Here is a 24,551-nt window from a genome sequence, read left to right as displayed (position 1 = left end):
ACACACAAAGGCATCCTCCTTGGCAAGACTATGTCCTGTTTTAGAAAGGTCAGCAAACATTTCACATTTCACGCATTTTCTGAGACTGTGATGAGTTGGAGAATCACACCCTTCGTTTCTCACCCGAGTCACAGCACTCTTGCTAGTCTATGATCTTTGCTTCGCAGCTCTAGTCTGGGTCATGATTTCCATTTAAGTACAATTTAATTAACAATGAATTTTAATAAGATTAATATTATTTTTGATTAATTGATAATACTATAATAAGCTAACAGATTCCTAATACAGTGCTTCGTATTATGCTATTTAGTTTTACTTTATACCTTATGCTATCATTTAGCTATTTTTTATCATCTAAAATATGGCGGCTAGTTCAACGATATTGGTGTCAACACTGGGAGTCGTAACTTCCCAAAATCGCTTGTTAAATTCAAAATAAGAAGCTAACAAATGCACTAACCTATTTAATATCTCTGTAAAACACAATGTACTATATTAATTAACGAAGAATACGGTAAAAAAAATTTCTGATGGCATATACCAGGTAGTTTTTGAGGGAGACTGCAAGGGAGTGCATTTTACCACTGAGTTTAATCATGAGGGCATCTTTGCATCCAGAGGAGATTCCTTTGGATTGGCGAAGTGCCAATGTATCACCAATACATAAAATGGTTCTAAGAGTGAAGCTGGTAACTACAGACCTTCAGTCGGACTTCAGTGGTAAGAAACATCTTAGCGATAATTATTAATACTGCAATCCAGATATTTAGATAGATATAGCATTCTGAAAGGCACACAACATGTCTTTATTAAGGGAATGTGTCATATTAAACTAACTAAGCTATTTTGACTCAGTTACTCATGAGCTGGATGTTGGGAACAATTTTGACATAGTTTTTGGATTTTAGCAAAGCATTCGAATCAATTCCTCATTAGAGGTTACTGTATAAGCTTGAACAAGTTGGGATTACTGGTAAGATTCTAAGCTGGATTATTGGGTGTGGCAAGGTTGTGATTAATCGTCAGATTGGTATAATGTCAATCTGAAGAATATCGATTAATCACAGCATTGTGCTTGCAGCCACCTAATAATCCATCGTAATGTCAGTAGTGTGGTCCCTCAAGGATTGGCACTTGGACCACTATTGTTTCTCAGTTTCATAAATGACACAGACGAAGGGATAGACGGTATGATGTCAAAATTTGCAGATGACGTAAAAATTGATAGAATTGTTAATGATCAGTGCCAAGCAGCATGCCTTGAGAGTGATTTGAACAGCTTCAGGAATGATCAGAAAAGTAGCTAAGCTTTAATGCAGCAAAATGCAAGTACCACATATAGGAAACAGCAACCCCAGAGCAACGTATCAACTCTGTAGTACTACACTGACAGTGGTAGAGAATGAAAAGGACCTGGGGGTAATTGTGCAGGCAGATATGAAGTTCTCTGAGCAGTGCAGATGGGCTGCAAGAGTAGCTCATGGTGTCTTGTTAATGATTAGCAGGGATAAGGAGATGATTATTCCCTTGTATAAGGCAATGGTGTGGCATGACCATTGCTTTGTATAAGGCAATGGTCAGGCCTCACCTTGAGTACTATCCGCAACTTCCGCACATCTATCCTACAAACTGTCTTTCCTAAATTTGAATTTATGCCCCTTCAGGTGATTATTCTGAGCAAGAGGAAGAATCCCATCAGCATTGAGCATGCTCAAACCATTCAAGACTTTATACACCTCAATCAGATCACTGCGCAGGTGCCTAGTCTCCAGACACTGTAATTTGCAAAATTTAAGCCATTCTTCTTAATAGAAAATCTTTGTTCCATTCACTCATCTTGTTGCCCTTCTCTGTACTCATTCCAACAGCTCTACATCCTTCTTAAAATGAGGCCACCTGTATACAGTACTCAAAGTATGGCGTGACCATTGCTTTATACAAGGTCTGATCAATTAACCGCCAACTCTTAAACTACTTAGAAACCTTCCATCTAATTAACGATTACCAGTATGGATTCCGTCAGTGTTGATCCACTGGTGATATTCTGACTTATGTTACCCATTTATGGACAAATTCAATGGCAAAGTTTGGTGAAACATAAGCAGTTACTCTAGACATCTCAAAGACTTTCAATTGTGTTTGGCATAAAGGTCTTCTAAATAATCTTCCATCTTATGGTTTGCCACCTGTTTTTTGTAATTGGTTATCCAGTTTTCTTTCTGATCGCTCAGTGAGGGTGATATTAGATGGCTCTCTGTCTTCTAACTTCTCCACTAATGCTGGTGTCCCCCCCCCATGTTCAGTTCTTTCCCCCGCTCTTTTCCTCTTGTATATTAATGACCTTCTTCCATTGAGTGGAAATCCTATCAATAGTTTTGCCGATGATAGCACATTGCATTCCACTTTCCATTTTGAGAAACCTTGTCCTGCTCAATCAGCTTCAACTTCTAGAAAATCTGCTACCAATTCCTTAAATGCCGATCTTCAGGTAATTCTCCAGTGGGGCAAAGACAACTTAGTTGAGTTCAACCCTTCTAAAATTCAGTATATCTCACAAAAAGGATTCTTCTGCTCCTATGCTTATCTTTAGTGACACTCCGATTTCTAGGCAAAATGATATATCTCAGGGTAATCCCTGACTTCTAATCTCTCTTGTGCCAAGAGAGATTAGAAGTCAGGGATTACCCTGACTTCTAATCTCTCTTGGCACAAGCACATTACAAATATTGCTTCCTCTGCATCTAAAAAACTTGTTTTTCTCTTTCGCTCTCGGCGTTACTTTTCTTCAAAACAGCTGCTCACTCTGTACAAATCACAAATCCACCCTACCATGGAATATTGTTCCCACATCTGGGGCGGTGCCCCCAAAACCTCTCTCAGGCTTCTTGATTCCATTCAGAAGAGGGCAGGTAGGTTAATTAATATTCATCTCGAACAGAGTCTCTCCACTCGTTGTCTTATAGACGTACTGTTTCTGCTGCATGCCTTTTCTACAGATACTTCCATGGGCACTGTTCTTCTGAATTGGCTTGTATTATTCCCGCTCTCTCTCTTTCAAAACAGTCCGAATACTTGCTGCCACCAGCCAACATCCATTTACTGTCCAACTTCAAACTCACAGAACCAACTTTTCATCTATCTTCCTTGTTTATTCATTCAGCTGCTGTTTTCTGGAACAACCTTCCTTTGTACGTATTTCCTCACGATTACAGTCTACAGAAGTTCAAGTCTAATGTCAACAAATATCTTCTTTCGTCTTCTCAACCTGCAACCCAAGCACAGTACTAAGTACTATAGGTTCTAATACCTCTCGTGTTTGGGGTTTTCATAAAAAAAAATAAAATAATAAAAAAAAAAAAACACCTCAGAGGTGATCTAATTGAGGTTTAAAAGGATTGAAAAGATTAGTAAAAAGAATGAAGGTTGAAATTTCACTGTTATAAAGAATTAGCATTAGAATTAGCAAAGGCACACATGATGCAAGAAAGCAAGCTTATATAACATCAGCCAAAAAAAAAATCATCTAATTTAAGCTATCAATTTCTACAACAGATGAAAGTTTGTTCCAACAATCAACCACCCGCTGGCTAAAGGCAAACTTCTTCACATCTATCCTACAACTACCTTTCCTCAATTTGAATTTATGCCCTCTCAGGCGATTATTCTGAGCAAGAGGAAGAATCCCATCAGCATTGAGCATGCTCAAACCATTCAAAGCTTTATACACCTCAATCAGATCACTCCGCAGGCCTAGTCTCCAGACACTGTGATTTGCAAAATTTAAGCCTTTCTTCGTAATAGCAACCCTTTGTTCCATTCACTAATCTTGTTGCCCTTTTCTGTACTCGTTCCAACAGATATAAAGCCTTCTTAAAATGAGGCCTCCAGACCTGTATACAGTACTCATGGTGGGGCCTGACCATTGCCTTATACAAGGGGATAATCTCCTTATCCCTGCTAGAAAAATTCCTGTATATCATTGACAAGACACCACGAGCTACTGTTGCAGACTGTCTACACTGTTCAGAAAACTTCATATATGCCTGTACAATTATCCCCTAGATCCTTTTCACTCTCTGCCACTGTCAGTGCAGTACCACACAGTTGATACGTTACTCTGGGGTTACTGCTTCCCATATGTAGTACTTTACATTCGTCAATGTTAAACATCAGATGCCACCTCTCAGCCCATATGCTCAACTTTTCTAGATCCTGTTGCAGCAGCGTACTGTCATTAGTGTCATTATCAACCCTGCCAATCTTCGTATCATCTGCAAGCTTAGACATTAAGCCTGATATACAATCATCAATATCATTAATGAATACAGAAAATAACAATGGACCCAACACTTAACCCTGAAGGACTCCACTGATAACGTTAGTCCATGAAGAGCAGTGTCCATTGATTACCACTCTCTGTCTTCTTCCACTCAACCATTGCTTTATCCATAGCACCAATGTGCCTCCAATGCCATACTGCTCCAATTTGTGCAGCAGTCTTCCATGTACAACAGTATCAAAAGCCTTTCTAAGATCCAAATATATGATATCAAAATTATTCTTTGCATCCAGTTCCTTTGTGACTACATCATAGTATCCAATCAAATTGGTCAGACATACTTCCCCCTAACAAACCCAAGCTGTTTCCTAATTCTTGTCTAGATGATCCTGCAATGCATCTTTAACCAGTGCCTCCATTAATTTCCTTGGAACAGAAGTTAAACTAACTGGTCTCTAATTACCTGTCTCCCCCTTTGATCCTCCTTTGTGGATCGGGGTCACATTTGCACATCTCCAGTCCATGGGTACCTCCCCTGAGTCCAAGGAAGCTATCATAATTATGGCTAAAGGTTTGCTTACTTCCTTTGCTGCCTCCTTTAATATAACTGAATAGATTCCATCCACCCGAGGTGCCTTTCTTATGTTTATCATCAACAATTTCTCCTCCACTTTACTCTCAGTTATTACAAGATTAATTAGCTTAGTGCCAGAGTTTAATACACCTCTGACATTCCCTCCATGAATAACTCCTCATGTTTGAATGCAGATGTAAAATATTCATTTAGTTTGTTAACTACCTGAGCAGGATCATCAACAGTTGAACCATCGATATCAAGTGGACCAATCTGATTCATTTCTTCCTTTTAGAGTTTACTTAAGTAAAGAACTCTTTGTTGTTTTTCTTTGCATCCTTTGCCAATTCTGTGCATCCAATTTCTTTGCATCCTTGGCCATTTCTAGAACTAGAGGCCATAAATTAAAATTACAGGTGTTTAGATTAGATTGTAGGAATGTTATTTAGCCAGCAAATCATTGATTGCTGGAACAAGTTGCTCCGCAGGTAGTTGAGGCTGACAGTTTGAATAAATTCAAGTATCAACTGGATTGTTCCCACCTGTATGAGGAGGGAAATATATAATTTGTATATTTTTTAAACTAATTTTTGTGTTCTTGCGTTGCAAGAACACAAAAGTGTGCATTGTTTTTTAATCTTAGTATCCCTAACCCAGCCTATATTTTTCTTGTGACATGAGGACTCCAGTAAGCCTTGTAATCCTTCCCCCACACCTTTCTTTACTGGATGCTGCATGTGGCATGCAGCAGCCATTTGAAAAAATAGCATCCTCTCTGCTTGTGGATGTCATTAAAATTATAGTTGGTTTTCAACCCCTCCCTCCTAAACTAGTGGCTTTTTTCTCCATCCCTATAATGTGTATTCTACACCTGTAAAATCATTCTGTACTGTTTATAAGTACACACCCTGATGAGAAAACATTTACCCTACAAAAAATTCTGCGGGGCGAAATTAATTGACAAAGCTCTCGTTGTGTGCTCCCTGCTCTCACATCTGGGCAGAATTTCAGATGGTTTCAAATCCTCCTAACGCAGCTTTTTCTTCAACATTTCCCTTCCCCCTCCTCCTGGAAACTCTTCATATCTGTTATTCTTAATATAAAGAGGGTTTAATTTTGCATTGTTAAAACAATGAAAAACGGGGGGGGGGGTACAGAACTACCCTGAAACAGCTTGGAATAAGCAATTGTGGGTGGGCAATGCATTCTTCAAATCTTGTAAAAAAACACATTTTAAAATGAAATATGTACAATTAACTTCTAATACAGTAATTGATTAATAGGCCACATTGGTATTATTATTATAAATCTTTCATTTAAGATTTCACTAATAATTTTCTGACTGGTTTAAGAACAAATTGGGGTTGACATCTAAGTGATTAATCAATTTTAGAATTAAGAAATCTCTTTCTGAAAGTCAGAGGTTGGTGGGTAAGGATAATGATGGTAAAGCTTCTTGTGATACTGACATAAAACCTGTGGATATGTGCAAATATATACATTTGCTTATACTTTATATGCTCTTGCTGCTGCAACACTAATTAGTTTTGTTCAGTATTTTTATAGTACATATAGTTGAATGGCAAGTAAATTATTTCAATTGGAAAATTAAAATTTCTTAAAACTTTACACATATAAAAGCTTGTATTTTCAGTAACTTCTGTTATCTAATTAGTTGTACAAGGATAGACACCTGCAGAAAATGCGATTCAAGCACATGCGTGAACAATCAACCTTTGTTGTTCCCAGATTTCATCAGCAGCCTTCTTTCTCCCATCCACCATTCCAGTGGCCCCCCAGTATAATGGGAGGTGACCTTGATAGATATCCTGATTTGCGTGTAGGTATGTATGTAAATGAAGATGCTTCTAAAAAATTTATTCATACTTGAAATTCTTAAAAAAATGAAATGTATATATTTATGTTTATCATAATAGAATTTACAGCTTACATATTTTTATAATCCATTCATTGCAACACAAGATTAGTGTTGGCCGATACAAGGAAGCATAGCTAAAACAGCACCAGCCACAAAAAAGAAGAAACCCTTAATTTCTGCATTCCTTTCAATAATTTGTCTAAACCTTCCTTAAAGTTATTCAAATTACCCACTTCCACAAGTGAAAAGCTTATTCCAAGAAACTGATTACACTTTGGCTGAATGCAAATTTCCAGGCATCTTTTCTATAACTATCCTTTTCTGATTTAAATTTGTGCCTCCATGTTTCATCTGAAAAAGAGTATAGATGACATCAGAATTTAGTTTACTTAACCTGCGTAAAGCTTTATACACTTCAATTAGGCCACCACATAATGGCTATTCTCCAGAGACTGCTATTTACATAACCTCATCTTCCTAGGTAAGAATATCCTTTTGTCCTCCAACTAATCTTGTTGCTCTTCTCTGCAGCCTTTCAACAGATCAGTAACCTGCTTAAAATGTTTCAAATGCTGTATAAAGCAGTGGTTGGTGGCTAACCATTGCCTTACACAGTAGAATAATCACTTTTTTTTTTTTTCTTGCTGGTGAAGTTCCTGTACATCATTGACCCCATGGGCTATTCTAACTTCTCAGAGAATTTCATGTTGGACTGTGCATCACCCTTAGATCTTTTTTATACTCTATCTTGCATTTTGTGCTGTCAAAATAGTATGTTGCTCTGGGATTACTGCTTTCCAAATGCAGTACCTTACTTTTTTATACTGTTTAACAATTATGATATTTGTATTATAATTATGATATTTATATTAGCATTAGCATTAGCATTAGCAGAGGCATTTGATGCAAGAAAGCAAGCTTATGCAGCATCAGCCAAAAAAAAAAAAAAAAAAAAGTAACATAAATAAATAAAAATAACCACTTCACCCCTCTGTTCATTCGAAATACCTGTCCAGCTGAGCCTTAAACTTATTTAGGCTATCAACTTCCACGACAAGGGATGGAAGTCTGTTCCACCTACCAACCACCCGCTGGCTAAAGGCAAATTTCCGCACATCTATCCTACATCTGTCTTTCCTCAATTTGAATTTATGCCCTCTCAGGTGATTATTCTGAGCAAGAGGAAGAATCCCATCAGCATTGAGCATGCTCAAACCATTCAAGGCTTTGTACACCTATCAGATCACCTCGCTGGTGCCTAGTTTCCAGACACTGTAATTTGCAAAACTTAAGCCTTTCTTCGTAAGAGCACCCCTTTGTCCCATTCACCAGTCTTGTTGCCCTTCTCTGTACTCGTTCCAGCAGCTCTACATCCTTCTTGAAATGAGGCCTCCAGGCCTGTATACAGTACTCTAGGTGTGGCCTGACCATTGCCTTATACAAGGGAATAATCACCTCCTTATCCCTGCTAGAAAAATTCCTATATATCATTGACAATACACCATGAGCTACTCTTGCAGCCCGTCTGCACTGCTCAGAGAACTTCATATCTGCTTGCACAACCACCCCCAGGTCCCTTTCATTCTCTACCACTGTCAGTGTAGTACCACAGAGTTGATACGTTGCTCTGGCGTTGCTGTTTCCCATATGTAGTACTTTACATTTGTCAATGTTAAACTTCATTTGCCACCTCGAAGCCCATCTGCTCAACCTTTCCAAATCCTGTTGCAGCAGCATAGTGTCAGTAGTGTCCTTGACAACCCTGCCAACCTTCGTATCGTCTGCAAACTTGGACATTAAGCCCCATTATACCATCATCAATATCATTTATAAATACAGAAAACAATAAAGGACCCAATACTGAACCCTGAGGGACTCCACTAATAACATTAGTCTACGATGAGCAGTGCCCATTGATTACCACTCTCTGTCTTCTCCCCCTCAACCACCCCTTTGACATATAGATAAATCCTATTGAAGTAGCTTACTCTGATTTCTATCAGAGTAATATTTCAAGTCAAACTTGAAAATTTGATATATCATAATTATATATATTAAAAACAATAGTGATGGCAGACACCAAACCCTGGGAAACACGACTTAGTACATGAAAAGTAGTGGTCATTTATAACCACTATTTGTCTCCTGCCACTTAGTCAACCCTTACCCCTAATGATGCCACATTGCTCCAATTTAAACACGGTTATCCAGTTAAAATGCAAGTCTACAAAATTATATTTATACTGGGTTAATTAAAATGCAATCTTATTTGCAATATGATAAATTAAACACAAATACAGAATGTCCTGGAAATTGTCACCTTGTTAATGTAGACACATTCACTCAGTTTACTGTGTTTGATGCAGATCTATGAAGGATACATTCATCAGTGATGAAGCAATTTTAACTATTATCATTCTTATTTGAATATTTATTACTGAATGACACTTGTCATTACAAACATTATTTGGAAGAATGGTAATATTCCAAAGTTCTTCCTATGTCATACTTTATGAGGTTGTTCAACTGTGTTGTTTTGAGACTCAAAAGTTTTATACAAATGTCTATTCCACTATTGAATGTTACAGAGCTATGAACATTTCAAGTTTTCAAGGTTGAGTTCCCTTGCCAACCTCCCCTACCCACCTGAATAATGAATAGGTTCATTTCCTTTTACAAAACTCACAATCAATCAGCTTGCTTAATAACCCTGTTCATTTGCTATATAAATTAATAACTGTATAGTAATTCCTGTTACAGTAACGTTGATTACTGTAACAAAAAAGAATCAGGCTGTTTTATAATTATCTATGAATGTAACATTTCCAGAGAATGTGCTGCATTTAATTTATGGATTCCACAACATAAACCATGGCAGTGGTTACAGAATATTGCCAGCGGTTTCGTAGTGTTTTAACTGAAGAATTCCAAATGAGGAGGTAATCAGTTTGGTCCTTGTGGCTATCACAGACATTCTTTCAGGTATGCCAAGCTAAGCTTGCTAGCTAGGAGTCTAAAATGCTGATGTAACTGATATTCGGGTACACTCAAGTCAAGTGGACCTAGTTTCAGTAAAGTCCGGTCAGTCTGTGACAGCCAAATCCTCTGATTCCACCTTTACAGTGTGGGACTGTTAGTAACCCTTGGTATAAACCCATCATCATCATCATCATCAGCCATTTTCAATCCACTGCAGGATGAAGGCCTCTCCAGCAACTTTCCAGTTCCTTCTGTTTTGAGCACTGGCCATCCATTTACTACTCAAAAACTCATGAATTTCATCTATCCATCTCCGCCTTTGTCTTCCAGGTTTTCTTCTAGCTCCTCTTGGGTACCATTCTGTTATTTTCTTAGTCCATCTGTCATCATGTCTTCGAGCTATGTGTCCTGCCCAAGACCATTTTAGTTCTTTAGTTTTGATAAGAATGTCCTTTACTTAAGTTTGCTGCCTAATCCATGTGTTTCTCTTCTTATCTAACAGTCTGATTCCCAATATAATTCATTCCATTCTTCGCTGTGTAGTTCTTAGCTTCTCTTCCATTCTTTTGGTGAGTGCCCAAGTTTCACTTCCATAAGTCATGGTGGGGAGTATACATTGATTAATTATTTTACGTTTCAGACAAACTGGGATATTGCTCTTCAGTATGTGACTATATTTCCTGAATGCTATCCATCCAAAATTTATTCTTCTCTCGACTTCCAGCCATTTATCATTATTACAGCTAATAACTTGTCCCAGATAAATATATGACTCCACCTTTTCAATTACCTGCTCCTTCAATCATTATTTCCCTCTCCGTGGCATACTTGTTAATCATTACTTTTGTTTTAGCCATATTCATCTTTAGTCCAAAATCCTTACTAACTGTGCATAACTGATTAAGATTTTCCTCTAATTCTTTGGGATCGTGGCTTATGACCACAATGTCATCTGCAAATCGTAAATGGTTTAGGTACTCTCCGTTCACATTGACTCCTTTCTGCGACCAGTCTAATCTTCTGAAAGCTTCCTCAAGGGCAGCAGTAAACAGCTTCGGAGATATTGTGTCTCCTTGTCGAACTCCTTTCTCGATTTTAAATTTTCTACTGTCTTTGTCTAGTCTAATAAAGGATGTAGCACTCTCATATATTTTCTTCAAAATCATAATATATGGAGTATCTATGCCTTGTCTTTCCAGTGCCCGAAACATTGCCTTATGCTGTATGGAGTCAAATGCCTTTTCATAATCCACAAATGCCAGGCATAATGATGTTTTATATTCATTTGCTTTCTCCATTAGCTGTGATATTACGTGAAGGTGATCTATAGTTGAGATTCCTGTCCTAAAGCCAGCTTGCTCTTTCGGTTGATTCTCATCAAGTATTCTTTCTAATCTGTTAGTAATGACCCTTGTGAACAACTTGTAGATATGGGATAACAAGCTAATTGGTCTATAATTTCCAATTTCTGATTTATCTCCTTTCTTATGCAGCAAAACTAAGATTGCATTATTCCACTGCTTAGGCATCACACCTTTTCTAATGCACTTTGTGAAGAGCCTTGCCAGTTTTTGTGTTATGTCTCTTCCTCCCAATTTTAACAACTCTACAGTAATTTCATCTTCCCCCGGGGTTTTCCGATTCTTCATTTTCTTCAATGCATGTTCTGCCTCATCAGGAAGAATATTGGGTATGTCGTATGTGTTGCTACTTTGCAATCCATGTTCCCCACTGCTGGTATCATTCCCTCGCTCCTTGTATAATTCTCTATAGTAGTCTTCTGCGATTTGAATTATGCCTTCTCTGCTGTTTATAAGTACACCATCGCTATTCTTCAGTTTCCGTATCATTTGTCTTTCTGTATTACTGCTCATGGCTGCTGATTTAAATCCTTTGTTTTCCCTTAATGCTTGTTCTACTTTTCTTGTGTTAAATCTTCTTATGTCCTCTCTGAGTCTCTTTCTAATGGCTTTGCATAACTCAGTATACTCAATTTTCTCCCTGTCAGTGTTTTTCTTGCTCTTCATTTGTCGTCTTTGGTTCATCATGACAAGTGTTTCATGACTAATTTTTTCTTCTTTGCATTTCTTTTTCCCTATAGGTTTCTTGGGCTTTATCACTTTCAAAAAGTTGTAATATTCCTCATCGATATCTTGGTCCTGAGCAGTCTGCAGAAGCTCAAACTTGTTCTTAAGTTCCAGTACATACTGATTTTTATCCTCCTCTGTTATTTCAAAGACCTTTGTAGTATTTACTCGAGTCAGTTTTTTCCTTTCCTTTCCTACATCTATATCAAGTGTACATCTTACCATTCTGTGATCACTTCCAACATTTACCTTATTCAGGACGGTAACGTCATTCACAATATATCTTCTGTTAGTGAGGATGAAGTCGATTTCATTAGTTGTTAATCCATTTGGACTCTTCCATGTCCACTTTCTGTTCACCCTTTTCTTGAAAAAAGTGTTTATTACTGACTGTCCTTGAGATTCTGCAAATTCCACAAGTCTTTCAACTCTTTTATTTCTTTCACCAATTCCAAAATTTCCTATAGTTCCTCTTTCTGCACTGTTTTGCCTTTTTCCAACCTTAGCATTGAAGTCCCCCATAATAATAGTGTAGTGGGTTTTCTGCTCATCTAGAAGACTCTCAATTTCAGTGTACATTTCTTCAACCTCTTCATCATCATGGCTCGATGTTGGTACATAAATTATTATAATCTTTAGCTTGTACCTCTTAGAAATCTTGAATATTAGTCTTGACACCCTTGGTGATGTACTTTTGAATTCCAAAATGTTGTTTTTAAAATCTTTATGGACCAGAAACCCAACTCCACCTTCGCTCCTTTCACTGTTTCCATTGGTGTACAGCAGATTTCCACTTGATAAACTTATAAGTGATTCATTTCTTCTTCTTGTTTCAGCCAAACCGATGATATTCCAATTCACATTTTCTAATTCCTTTTCCCGCTCTAATATCATGTCTTCACCGATGAGTGATCGTACGTTATAACAGGCCAAGTTCAATTTCCGTGCATGGCAGCCTGGTCGTACCCAGAGATTCTTAGCACCTTCTGCTTCCACTCTGATCCTCTCGCTGCCGTAAGAGGGAGAGTGAAAGCTGCTGGGGACTGAGGGCCATTTGTATTGTTGTGCTCTCATTGCTGGAGTGTTTGGTCTTTTCCTCTTCATGCTGACCAGGCGTCTTGAAGAGAACCACTCTACACGTTCGTTGCCACCTAAGTGACGTAACAGGGCTTACCATCGAGAAGGTGTGCATGAGTGGATTTTAGGGAGGCAGGCCAACCGGACTTCTCCTAAATCTTCTGTAATAGAGAGATATTGGATCCATCAGTGTTTTAGGCTGAGTGTCTGATAACACACAGGATACCTGTTCCCCTCTAAGCCCCATGGGTATAAACCCATGTGCAACTCCAAAAATATGGCACCTAACATACTGGAGGTGACCACCCAGTGCGAACCAATGTAAGCAGGGGTCTGAGGTGTGATGCCAACACCACACAGAGGAATGCAACCCCTCTGTTTTACCAGGCAATAATAGGTGATAGATGACTCTCATCATCCAGTTTGAGACTCAAAGACGGAAGTGGTGGAACCCATGTTTAGTCTCCATAGCAAAGCTCCAGCAGCCCTCCCATCTCTTCCAACATGCAATGTGGTTGATGTCTTTTCAGGTTATGATGGACATCATGGTGAGATCCAATCTTCCTTACATTTCAAGGGTACAGCTCTAAAATGGTGTTCGCAGGCCGGCCACTAGATAGTCCACCAGACCAAACCTATTGGTAACTCACTAGGAGGCTTCCGGATCAGCTAGTATATGATCTCGTTGCCTCTACTCTATCATATAGTGACTGGAGGGAGTTCGTGTATGCAAGGGTCGGGGGGGGGCAGGCATTGTTGAGGCATATGTGAAGGAGATGGGTATATTCTTGCCAAGTGTACGCCATATTTAAAAATTTCATTACTTCATATAGCTTGTCTTCCCCACCTTTTCTTACTACTGAATATACATCATGAATTGTCAATTTAATAGAACAAACTTATCTGCAAAAAGATCGAAACCTTACAACAATTTGTCGTTCATTTCACAAATATATGTAGCCTCAGTTCTAATCTCAATGATTTCCACTTAGTCTGCCAGACCCGATGTACTTTTTCTGACAGAATCCCATTTTTCAGTTGCTTCAACCACAGCTCATCTTCGTAGCCAGAATTATTCACTTTATGATTCCTTTCGTATCAAAGGTGGTACAGTTCATGTGTCTGTTCTGATATTCTCTGTCAGAGATAATTTGCTATCTTCTCTTTTCGATCTGTGGCTTAAAATCTTTCTACCACATTCTGTCAAATTCATCTGTTGCCTCTATTGTTCTCCCAATTCCACTAATCACATGTAACTCTTTGACTTCCTCTCTTTGAAACTTGACCTTCTCCAGTTCAACTTTCCTAACAGTTAAGTAATTTTACTTGATGATTTTAATGTTCACAACTCCAGGTGGCTTCCGTTTTTGTAGTTACACAGACCCAGCTGGTTGAGATGCTGAGGCTTTTGCAATTACTAATGACCTCACACAGACTGTTCATTTACCTATCAGAATACCAGACAACCCTAACCACATAGCCAACATGCGTGATCCTTTTCTCACAAACAACCTTTCTAAGTACAAATTCGAGATGAGTAGTTCTCCAGGCACCTCAGGTCGCAACTTGGTGATAGTCTCTTCTCCAATGGAGCCTTTCTGCTGTGGCCATTCTCAACCTTGTGTTGTTTGGCATTACAAGAATACAAAATGTTATGATCTGTGAGATTTCTTTTCTAATTTTCCTTGGTCAGATTAATGTATCAAATATTCTGATATTAATGTTTGCTCAGATCATTGAAATTTTTCTTGTAGCAGTGAAATCCTTTATTCCACATTCCAACTTAAAATCTTGTCCTTTATCTAAACCTTGGTTTTTCCATTAAATGTGCTAGGTTAGGTTTTTATTGGCGCATTAGCAACTAAGGCTACCATTAAATGTGCAAAGGCTGTTCAAGATAAGAATGTTGCATATCGCAATTGGCTTGTATTCAAATCTCCAGGTTCATTTTCTGCCTACACCAAAGTTTGCAACAATTGTCAAGCAATGATTAATCATTCCAAACTAGAATTCGAATAGGCTAAGAGTAGAAAACTTGCTTCTTGTTTAAATGGTACTCGACCATTTTAGTCTCTTACCAAGCTATTGTCTGCAACTTTTGCCCATCTCTATTCCCACTTCTGTCAAAACCATTTGGTTCTATTGCCACTTCAGTCAAGGATAAAGCTGACCTGCTAGAATCCTTATTTTCCTTCGAACTCATATATTGATGATCTTGGAAAACCACCTCCTACCATTCCCAGTACACTCCATTCAATGCCTTCTGTGGTCTTCCATCAAAAGTATGTCAGAGGGATTTTGAACAATCTCAAAAGAGTAAGAAAGCTCCAGGTCCTGATTGTATTTCTCCACTTGTTCTCAAAACCTGTGCTCCTGAACTTATTCTTGTTCTTTGTCACCTTTTATTCACTTTATTATTCCAAAGGTGTTTTCTCTTCTGCTTGTAAATTTAATAAAAGTTCCTAAAAAGGGTGACAAATCCCTCCCATCCATGTCTATGCTTTCTAAAGCAATGGAGAAATTAATTACCCATCAACTGTTAAACTATCTAAAAACTTTACATCTGATCAATGATCACCAGGAGTCTGTCAGTGTCGATTTGCTGGTGATATGGCTTATGTTACCCATCTATGGACAAATTCAATGGTACTGTTTGGTGAAACTCAAGCAGTTGCTCTTGACATTTCAAAGGCTTTTTTTTGATCATGTTGGCATAAAGGTCTTCTAAATAAGCTTCCATCTTATGCTTTGCAAGCTGTTTTTTTTTTTTTTTTTTTTTGTAATTGGGTATTCAGTGTTCCTCAAGATTCAGTTCTTTCTCCCTCTCTTTTCCTCTTCTTATATATTAATGCCCTTTTTCCATTGACCAGAAACAGGTCCAGCTTCAGGGGTGATTGAGTGGTGCAGCCGCACAGGGTGCCAAAATTTAGGGGATGCAAATGCCTTCCAAATTCACTGATTTCCTGTAAATCCCAAGTCACGATCTTCCAAAAGTCGCAATATGAAGTCAATAATGTGTTCCGATTCAAGCAATTCGGAAAAGTTCAGATTTCAGTTATCATGCTCTCAAATTATTAAACATGTCGCTCAACTCTCCAGAAATGGGCCCGGAGTCACTGGTGTTTCCCATGTGGCCTGTGGCCGATGACTTTCAGTTAATTTTTCAGTTAATAGTAAAAATATAATGCATAAACTTAATGGGAAGTTGGAGAGGGTGCACCCAAATATCTCGCACAGGGCACTGATAGACCTGGGGCCAGTTCTGACCAGAAATCCTGTCAATAGTTTTGCTGATCACAGCAGATTGCATTCCACAATCCAGTTTGAGAAACTCTGCCCTGCATAAACAGCTTCAACTTCCCAACTATTCTTGGGCTCTGTTCTTCTGAGCTGGCTTTTGTAATTCCTGCTCTCTCTCTCTTCCAAAGCAGTCTGAACATATGCCACAACCAATCAACATCCGTTTACTGTCCAACTTCAAACTCACCAATTCCTTAAATGCTGGTCTCCTCGTAATTCTCCATTGGGGCAAAGATAACTTAGCTGATTTCAATTCTTATAAACCTCAGTCCTGTCTTACATCTCACAAAAATGATTTTTTTTTTTCTGTTCCTATGTTTTTCTTCAATGACACTGATTTCCAGGCAAGATCATATATCTCTATTGGAATTACCCTTACTTCTAATCTGTCTTGGCTGAACTACATTATAAAAAAATTTCTCTCTTCATCTAAAAAACTGGGTTTTTTCTTCGCTGTATACAAATCACAAATTCACCCTACCATGGAATATTGTTCCCACATCTAGAGTGGTACCCCGAAACCTCTCTCAGGTTTCTAGATTCCATTCAAAAGAGGACAGTTAGGCTAATTAATGACTCATCTCAAATAGTGTCTCTCCACCCTCTGTCTCATAGAGGCAGAGAGCAGAAACACTGTTAGAAATGATTCTGTTTCTGCTTCATGCCTTTTCTGTAGATACTTTCATGGGCTCTGTTCTTCTGAGCTGGCTTCTGTAATTCCTGCTCTCTCTTTCAAAGCAGTCTAAACACATGCCACAACCAATCAACATCCATTTACTGTCCAACTTCAAACTCACAGAAACAACTTTTCTTCTTCTTCTTTTTCTTCATTCAACTTCTGTTTTCCGGAACAACCTTCCTTCATACATACAGAAATTCAAGGCTAATGTAATGGCTAAACGTAATGTCAACAAGTATCTTCTTTCATCATCTGCAGACCATTCATGGTACTAAGTACTATAGGTTCTAATGCCTCTTGTGTTTGGGGTGTTCATTAAAAAAAAAAAAAAAAAAAGTGTTCCACTCATGAACCATGCATTGGGGGGAAAAAAAAAACCACAGACATTCTTCTATAGTAAGCCCATTACACCAAGATGTACAAAGGGTACTAGGAAAGTTTTGCAATACAGCTTTGTTTATTTAATTTTTTCAAAGTAATTTCCTCTACATTCAATACACCTCTCCATCCTCCGAAACCAATCTTTAAACCAGTTCTGCCAAGTTTCACTAGGGAGTAAAGCACACTCGTTGTCCCAAGCCCGTAGAAGGTCCTCATCACTGGAAAACCGCCTCCCTTTTAGCTTCATTTCCACATGCGGGAACAGTGCAAAGTCGCAGGGAGCAAGGTCTGGATGTAGGGAGGGTGCTCGAGAAGTTTCAGTCCTGTCGTGGTCAAATATTTGGTGCAGGCTTTGGCGCGGTGAGCTGCAGCATTATCGTGATGGAGGTACCAGGTGTCCATTCTTGACTTTGGCTGCAGGTTCTTCATAGATCCAATGACTTTAGGCAGGCATTCAGTATACCACTTAGCTGTGACTGTCTTCTGCGTGTCCAAAACGACACGTTCCACAATTCCACTCGATTTGAAAAATACAGCTATCATTTTCTTCTTTACAGATCGGGATTTTCTGACAATTACGGGTGTGTCGTCATCATCAAAGACCCAAACTTTGTTTTGAGCCTTGGTCGGCAGATCGTAATAGTACAGCCAAGTCTCGTCACCTGTCACGATGTTGTTCACATACCGAGATTGTCCCTTATCAAACTTTTTTAACATCTCCCGGCACCAAGTCACACGTTGTGTCATCTGCTCTTCAGTCAGTTGATGCGGCACCCAGAGAGAACAAAGTTTCTTCACGTGCAAATGATCTTGCAGAATCGAACGAATTGCTGGTGCATTTAGGCCCAAAGTATCCTCTGTCTGTTGGTAGGTCACTCGCCTGTTTTCGTCAAGCATTTTCCTCACAGCAGTAACGTTTTCCTCCCTAACTGACGTTCGTGGCCTTCCCGGCCTCTCAGAATCCTCCAGAGTGAAATTTCCCCTTTGGAATTCTCTATACCACCTGAATATCATTGTACGATGTGGACAATCATCATCTAGTGCAAGAGTCATTTCTTCTAAGCACTGGTCTATGGTTAAACCACGCACGAAATTATACCGCAAAACTGTCCTTATCTCATTTCGTGACCACGATGCCATCGCAAGCACTTTACACTCTCACTACTAATGAATAACTGAGCCCGTCGACTTGGTTCGGCAGCTACTATGCACGTATGAACATGTCTCAACATGCAGCAACAAGCAGCTTCCTGATTCATTGTTGCGTCATATTGCAAAACTTTCCTAGTACCCTTTGTAGTAGTAAAGCAAGAACACATTTCATACATGGTAGAGTGTAGTCCAACAATAAGGAATTAAGAAAACAGACATTCTTCTATAGTAAGCCCATTACACCAAGATTTAGTAGTAAAGCAAGAACACATTTCATACATGGTAGAGTGTAGTCTAACAATAAGGAATTAAAAAATATCTTTCGTACTCAGACACACCTTAATGTATGTGTGTCTGAGTACTCTACCCAAATCACTCCTAGCATATTCATTTTCCTTATTCCTCACTTAGATTTTTGCCAGGTTTCCCACATGTCTCTTCTTCATTCCTGCCTTGCCATCTCTCTAAGTACATTTTATTTTTCAGCAAAGTGCAAATTAATCAGGATGGAATCAGCATTCAACACACAACATTAGTGTGCCTAATGGAGCACACATCACTCTTCTGGGACTAGTACAATCCTCAGATTATTATGGAAAGCAACTATAATAATATAATCATTTTCAGTCAACATTTGCTACAGCCACACTAAACTCATTTTTATCGGACGACTGGAGAAATATCAGACTGCAGTTTATCTCAATTTTTTTAGAAAATAACAGCCGTTTCTGGTAGCAGGCATTCCTCTAAGATAAGAACAAGGCTTCAACATGATGCCACACTATGTCGTTTTGGTTAAAAAGTAACAGAATATCTGAAATAGCATTACTTTGATTGGTTGTGGTTATACTATCAAAAATCTCATATAAAGAGAAAACTTTTGCATTGAATCATGGATGCTGCTATCTATACAAGATGTTTCATAATGTGTGCTGTACTCTCAGAATCAATTCAAGATCTCACTTTTCAGCAACAAATGCACGAATAACTTTAAATGCTCTATAACAGCCGAGAATGGGATACATGTTCATGTTACACTTGAAACTGAAAATCAATTAACTTTAACCCAAATGATATTGTTTCATGGCACTTCTTTTTATTTCAAACATTGTCAGTCAACTGTTAGATGTAGGTTTCCCACATGTCTCTTCATTCACACCTTGCTTCTGCAGAACCCATCTATTGCACTCCTGCAGTTTTCTGGATTTCATCTCTTCATCAAACTTCTTTTTATTTTAAACATTGTCAGTCCACTGTTTGATGAAGGTTTCCCACATGTCTCTTCATTTATATCTTGCTGCTGCTGCACAACCCATCCATTGCACTCATACAGTTTTCTGGATTTCATCTCTCCATCATACTCTAGGTCTTCTTCCTCATTTTCCATCCATTTGTTTCCATTACATTAATTTTCCAGTCCTTCTTTCATCACTACACCTTGCAATGTGTCCTGCCCTTTTCCACTGTAAGCAGTTAAAAGTGTTATGTAGTTACTCATGTTTTTGCTCTGACCCACTCATTTGTCTTTCTGCCCCTTAGATTAATTCTTAGCATGCTTCTTTCCATCTTCTGTTGTGTTACATTCAGTCTTTGGCTCAGTTGTTCTGTAAGACGTGTTTCACCTCCATATGATATTACAGTCGAAAACTCTTCATTTTAGACTTGGAATTTTTTTATCCCTAAAGATATTTCTCATTTTTACATATGCTATCCAGCCAAGTTGAATTCTCATTAAAGTTTCTACCTTCTCTCTGTCTTCCATGCTTATTATTTGCCCCAGATAGATGTAGAATGTAAGTAACTTAAGGCAGTCACACCAGGAATAAGAGTTCAACTTCACTGTGAAGATAAGATACGGACTCTAGGCTATTCACTGCCTTTCCCAGTCACAATGAGCCAGGCCTCAACTAACACTGTATGCCCAAGGAAGGCAATGATCCTGCACCCACTGGAGGAAGTGCTATACCAGTGGATGCCAGAAAAATGTGATCTTGTACCCCTGGTGGCCCAGACCAAGGGTACTAGCAAAAAATAAAATAAAATATGGAGAGAAAGAGAGAGACAAGCTAAGTTCCTGAGACTTATCAGGAAGATATGTACAAAACAGTGCATTAAAGATATACGATTAATAGAAGTAGTTTAACAGTAAATTTTTTTTAAACAGAAGAATAAATATAAGTTTAATGGAAATTAGGAAACAAAGTTGATAGTAAAATGGCAGAGTATTGTACATAATATAATATAATTTCAAAATATAACAACAATTTAACATAATGGCATACATAGAACAGATATTAAAAATTTACCAAGATGAAATGACATTCAGCAGATTAAAGTAGATTCAGTAGATAAGTTCAGTAGCTTAAAGAGAAGTGAGGGTAATTCATTTTAAGAAGCTATTAATTGCAAAATTTAATACTAAAAATTAGATTAAGAATGAGAATATAAAAAATCTGAAAAGGAAGATTTAAAAAATTAAGAGAAAGAAAGTAAAGCAGTATATAAAGATTGGAAATTGAGTAGTGTAGATAAGAAGGATTTCTTAACTTGGAGATATAGTACTTGTAATTGAAAAGAGATTAAGCTGGAAATCATTATATAAAGAACAGAAAAAAAGTATGTGCTTCCAATCTTAAGCCTGTCAATAGAGACAAGGTCTGTATTGGAAGGGCCATTGTCCTGTAAGAAGAGAATTAGAAAAAAGATTAGGAGAGAACTATTTCAGAAGACATTTTGAGATAGTTGTAATGAATGAGAGAAAAGATCTGTTTGTGAAACCTTTGTGTGGAGGGGGGGGGAGAGAGAGAGAGAGAGAGAGAGAGAGACAGAGAGAGAGAGAGAGAGAGAGAGAGAGAGAGACCAACAAGATTGCCATTTTTAAGGAGAAACTGACATTTTTTTTCAGATTTTGGCGAGGAAGAGGTGTCAATTTCAAAGCCATCAAAATTTAAAGGAATATTTTTCCTAATGTTGTAACAAAAGACTTGGTCAACTAAAAATAGATCAAGGGAGGGTGCAGCCAGAACATGTACATCTATCCTGCAACCATTCTTCCTCAATTTATTCCTCTTCGTGTGAAATCTGAGCAAGAACAAGAAGTCCATCAGCTGAACTTGCTCAATCATTAAGAACCTGCAGATAAATGAACCACTAGGTGGCAGTGATCACAGTGTGTTGAAGTGGGATTTACTCAAGGAGGTAACTACCATCAGAGGTAAAGAGAAGGGTTTTTGTTTTCGTAAAGGCGACTATGATGGTCTGAGACAGTATTTAAATTCTATACAGTGGGACCAACTGATGATGTTACCAACAGCAAACTCAAAATGGGAAGCATTCAAGGAACTAATCTTGGAGGCTACCAGGCTTTACATACCAACTAAGAAATATTGTTCAAGGTTTAGGCCTAAATGGTTGTCAGATGAACTAATGAGACATGTGGCAGAGAAGAAAAATGCATGGGATACAAACAAATTAATGGGTGACATGGAAGCCTATGATAGATATAAGTTGGTCTGTAACCAAGTCACAAAGGAGATTAGGCAGGCAAAGGCAGACTATGAAAAATCCTTGGCAAAGGATGCAAAGAAAAACAGAAAAGAGTTCTTTACATACTTGAACTCGAAAAGGAAAGGGATGAATCAGATTGGTCCACTGGATATTGATGGTTCAACAGTTGAGGATCCTGCTCAGGTGGCTAACAATCTAAACGAGTATTTTGCATCTACATTCACGCATGAGGAGTTATTCAGGAAGGAGAATGATGTAGGTAAAGTAAACATTGGCAGTGAGCTGGATGATTTTGTAATAACTGAGAGGAAAGTGGAGGAGAGATTGTTGAGGATAAACATAAAAAAGGCACCTGGGGTGGATGGGATCTATCCAGTTATATTAAAGGAGGCAGCAAAGGAAGTATGCAAACCCCTAGCCATAATTATGAGAGCTTCTTTGGACTCAGGGGAGGTACCCATAGACTGGAGATGTGCAAATGTAACCCCAATTCACAAAGGAGGATCAAAGGCTGACACAAGTAATTATAGACCTGTTAGTTTAACTTCTGTTCCAGGTAAATTAATGGAGGCACTGGTTAAAGCAGCACTGCAGGATCATCTAGACAAGAATTCAGTTATAGCTCAGACGCAGCATGGTTTTGTTAAGGGCAGGTCTTGCCTGACCAATTTGATTGGATACTATGATGTAGTCACAAAAGAACTGGATGCAGGGAATAACTTTGATATTATATATTTGGATCTTAGAAAGGCTTTTGATACTGTTGCACGTGGAAGACTGCTGCACAAATTGGAGCAGTGTGGCATTGGAGGCAAATTGCTGCTATGGATAAGGGGATGGTTGAGTGGCAGAAGACAGAGAGTGGTAATCAATCAGTGTTGTGTCCGTTGTTGTTTTCGGTGTTTATGAATGATATTGATGATGGGATATCAAGTTTAATGTCCAAGTTTGCAGATGATACAAAGGTTGGCAGGGTCGTTAAGGACAATACTGACGCTATGCTGCTGCAACAGGATCTGGAAAGGTTGAACAGATGGGCTGAGAGGTGGCAAATGAGGTTTAACATCGACAAATGTAAAGTGCTGCATATGGGAAACAGTAACCCCAGAGCAACGTATCAACTCTGCTGTACTACACTGACAGTGGTGGAGAATGAAAAGGACCTGGGGGTAATTGTGCAGGCAGATATGAAGTTCTCTGAGCAGTGCAGACGAGTTGCAAGAGTAGCTCATGGTGTCTTGTCAATGATATACAGGAATTTTTCTAGCAGGGATAAGGAGGTGATTATTCCCTTGTATAAGGCAATGGTAAGGCCACATCTTGAGTACTGTATACAGGTCTGGAGGCCTCATTTCAAGAAGGATGTAGAGCTGCTGGAACGGGTACAGAGAAGGGCAACAAGATTAGTAAATGGAACAAAGGGTTGCTCTTACGAAGAAAGGCTTAAGTTTTGCAAATTACAGAGTTTGGAGACTAGTCACCGGCGAGGTGATCTGATAGAGGTGTATAAGGCTTTGAATGGTTTGAGCATGCTCAATGCCAATGGGATTCTTCATCTTTCTCAGAATAATCACCTCAGAGGGCATAAATTCAAATTGAGGAAGGACGGATGTCGGATAGATGTGCGGAAATTTGCCTTTGGCCAGCGGGTGGTTGGTTGGTGGAACCGACTTCCATCACTTGTTGTTGAAGTTGATAGCCTAAACAAATTTAAAGCTCAACTGGACAGGTATTTCGAACGAACGGAGGGGTGAAATGGGAGTGGGTTTTTTTTTTTTTTTTTTGGCTGATGCTGAATAAGCTTGCTTTCTTGCATCATATGCCTCTGCTAATGCTAATGCTAATGCTAATCCATTCAGTCTTAAACACCTCAAACAGATCACCTTGTAGGTGCCTAGTCTCCAGGCACTAAGATTTGCAGAATTGACACTTTCTTCAAAAGAACAGCCTTTTATTTTACTCACCAATCCTTCGCCCTTCTCTGCATCCTCTTCCAGCAGATCCAATCATTTCTTAAAATGAAATGCCTCATTCTGTATTCAGCACTCAAGATGTGGCTTAACCATTGCCAATATACAAAGGGATAATCACCCCCTTATACCTGCTAGCAAAATTCCTGTATATCATTTACAAAACCCCGTGAGCTGTCCTAGCAGTCTGTCTGCACTACTAAGAGAACATCATTAACAACCTGCACAATTACTCCCAAGTCTTTTTCATTTTCCACTACCCTCAGTGTAATGTCACAAAGTTTGTATGTTAATCTGTGGTTACTGCTACCCCATATGCAGTACGTTGCATTTATCAGTGTTAAACTTCACATACCATTTCTCAGCCCAACTGCCTAATTTTTCTAGTTGTTGAAATAGCATGTTGTTGTTACTGTCATTAAACACCCTGCCAACCTTTGTATCAAGGCATACACATTAAGCCTGATAAACCTTCATCAATATAATCAATAAACACAGAAAACAACAATAAGTCCAGAACTGAACCCTGAGTGGACTGCACTAATATCATTAGTCCACAAAGAGCAGGTTCCATTGATAACAATTCTATCTTCTCCCACTCAACCATCTCTTTATCCATATTAGTAACTTGCCATAATACCACACTGCTCCAATTTTACAGCAGTCTATGTGTAGCAATATCAAAGT

The 24,551-nt window shown here is 38.6% G+C and overlaps 1 protein-coding gene across 1 annotated transcript in view; it reads left to right on the top strand.

Annotated features, from left to right (window-relative positions):
* LOC150081740 (F-box only protein 7-like) overlaps nucleotides 1-24,551 on the top strand; it is a 389,948-nt gene that overhangs the window by 313,750 nt on the left and 51,647 nt on the right. Inside the window, exon 10 of the mRNA XM_090379603.1 lies at nucleotides 6,529-6,697. Coding sequence (XP_090235729.1) covers nucleotides 6,529-6,697 — 169 coding nt within the window. The remainder of the gene's footprint in view (nucleotides 1-6,528; nucleotides 6,698-24,551) is intronic.

This window comes from Mastigoproctus giganteus, chromosome 8 (genome assembly GCF_048544385.1).
Source record: "Mastigoproctus giganteus isolate SK-2022 chromosome 8, ASM4854438v1, whole genome shotgun sequence".
Classification (NCBI taxonomy): domain Eukaryota; kingdom Metazoa; phylum Arthropoda; class Arachnida; order Uropygi; family Thelyphonidae; genus Mastigoproctus; species Mastigoproctus giganteus.
Note: the sequence above shows the minus strand (reverse complement) of the source record. Positions and strands in the feature narration are given on the sequence as shown.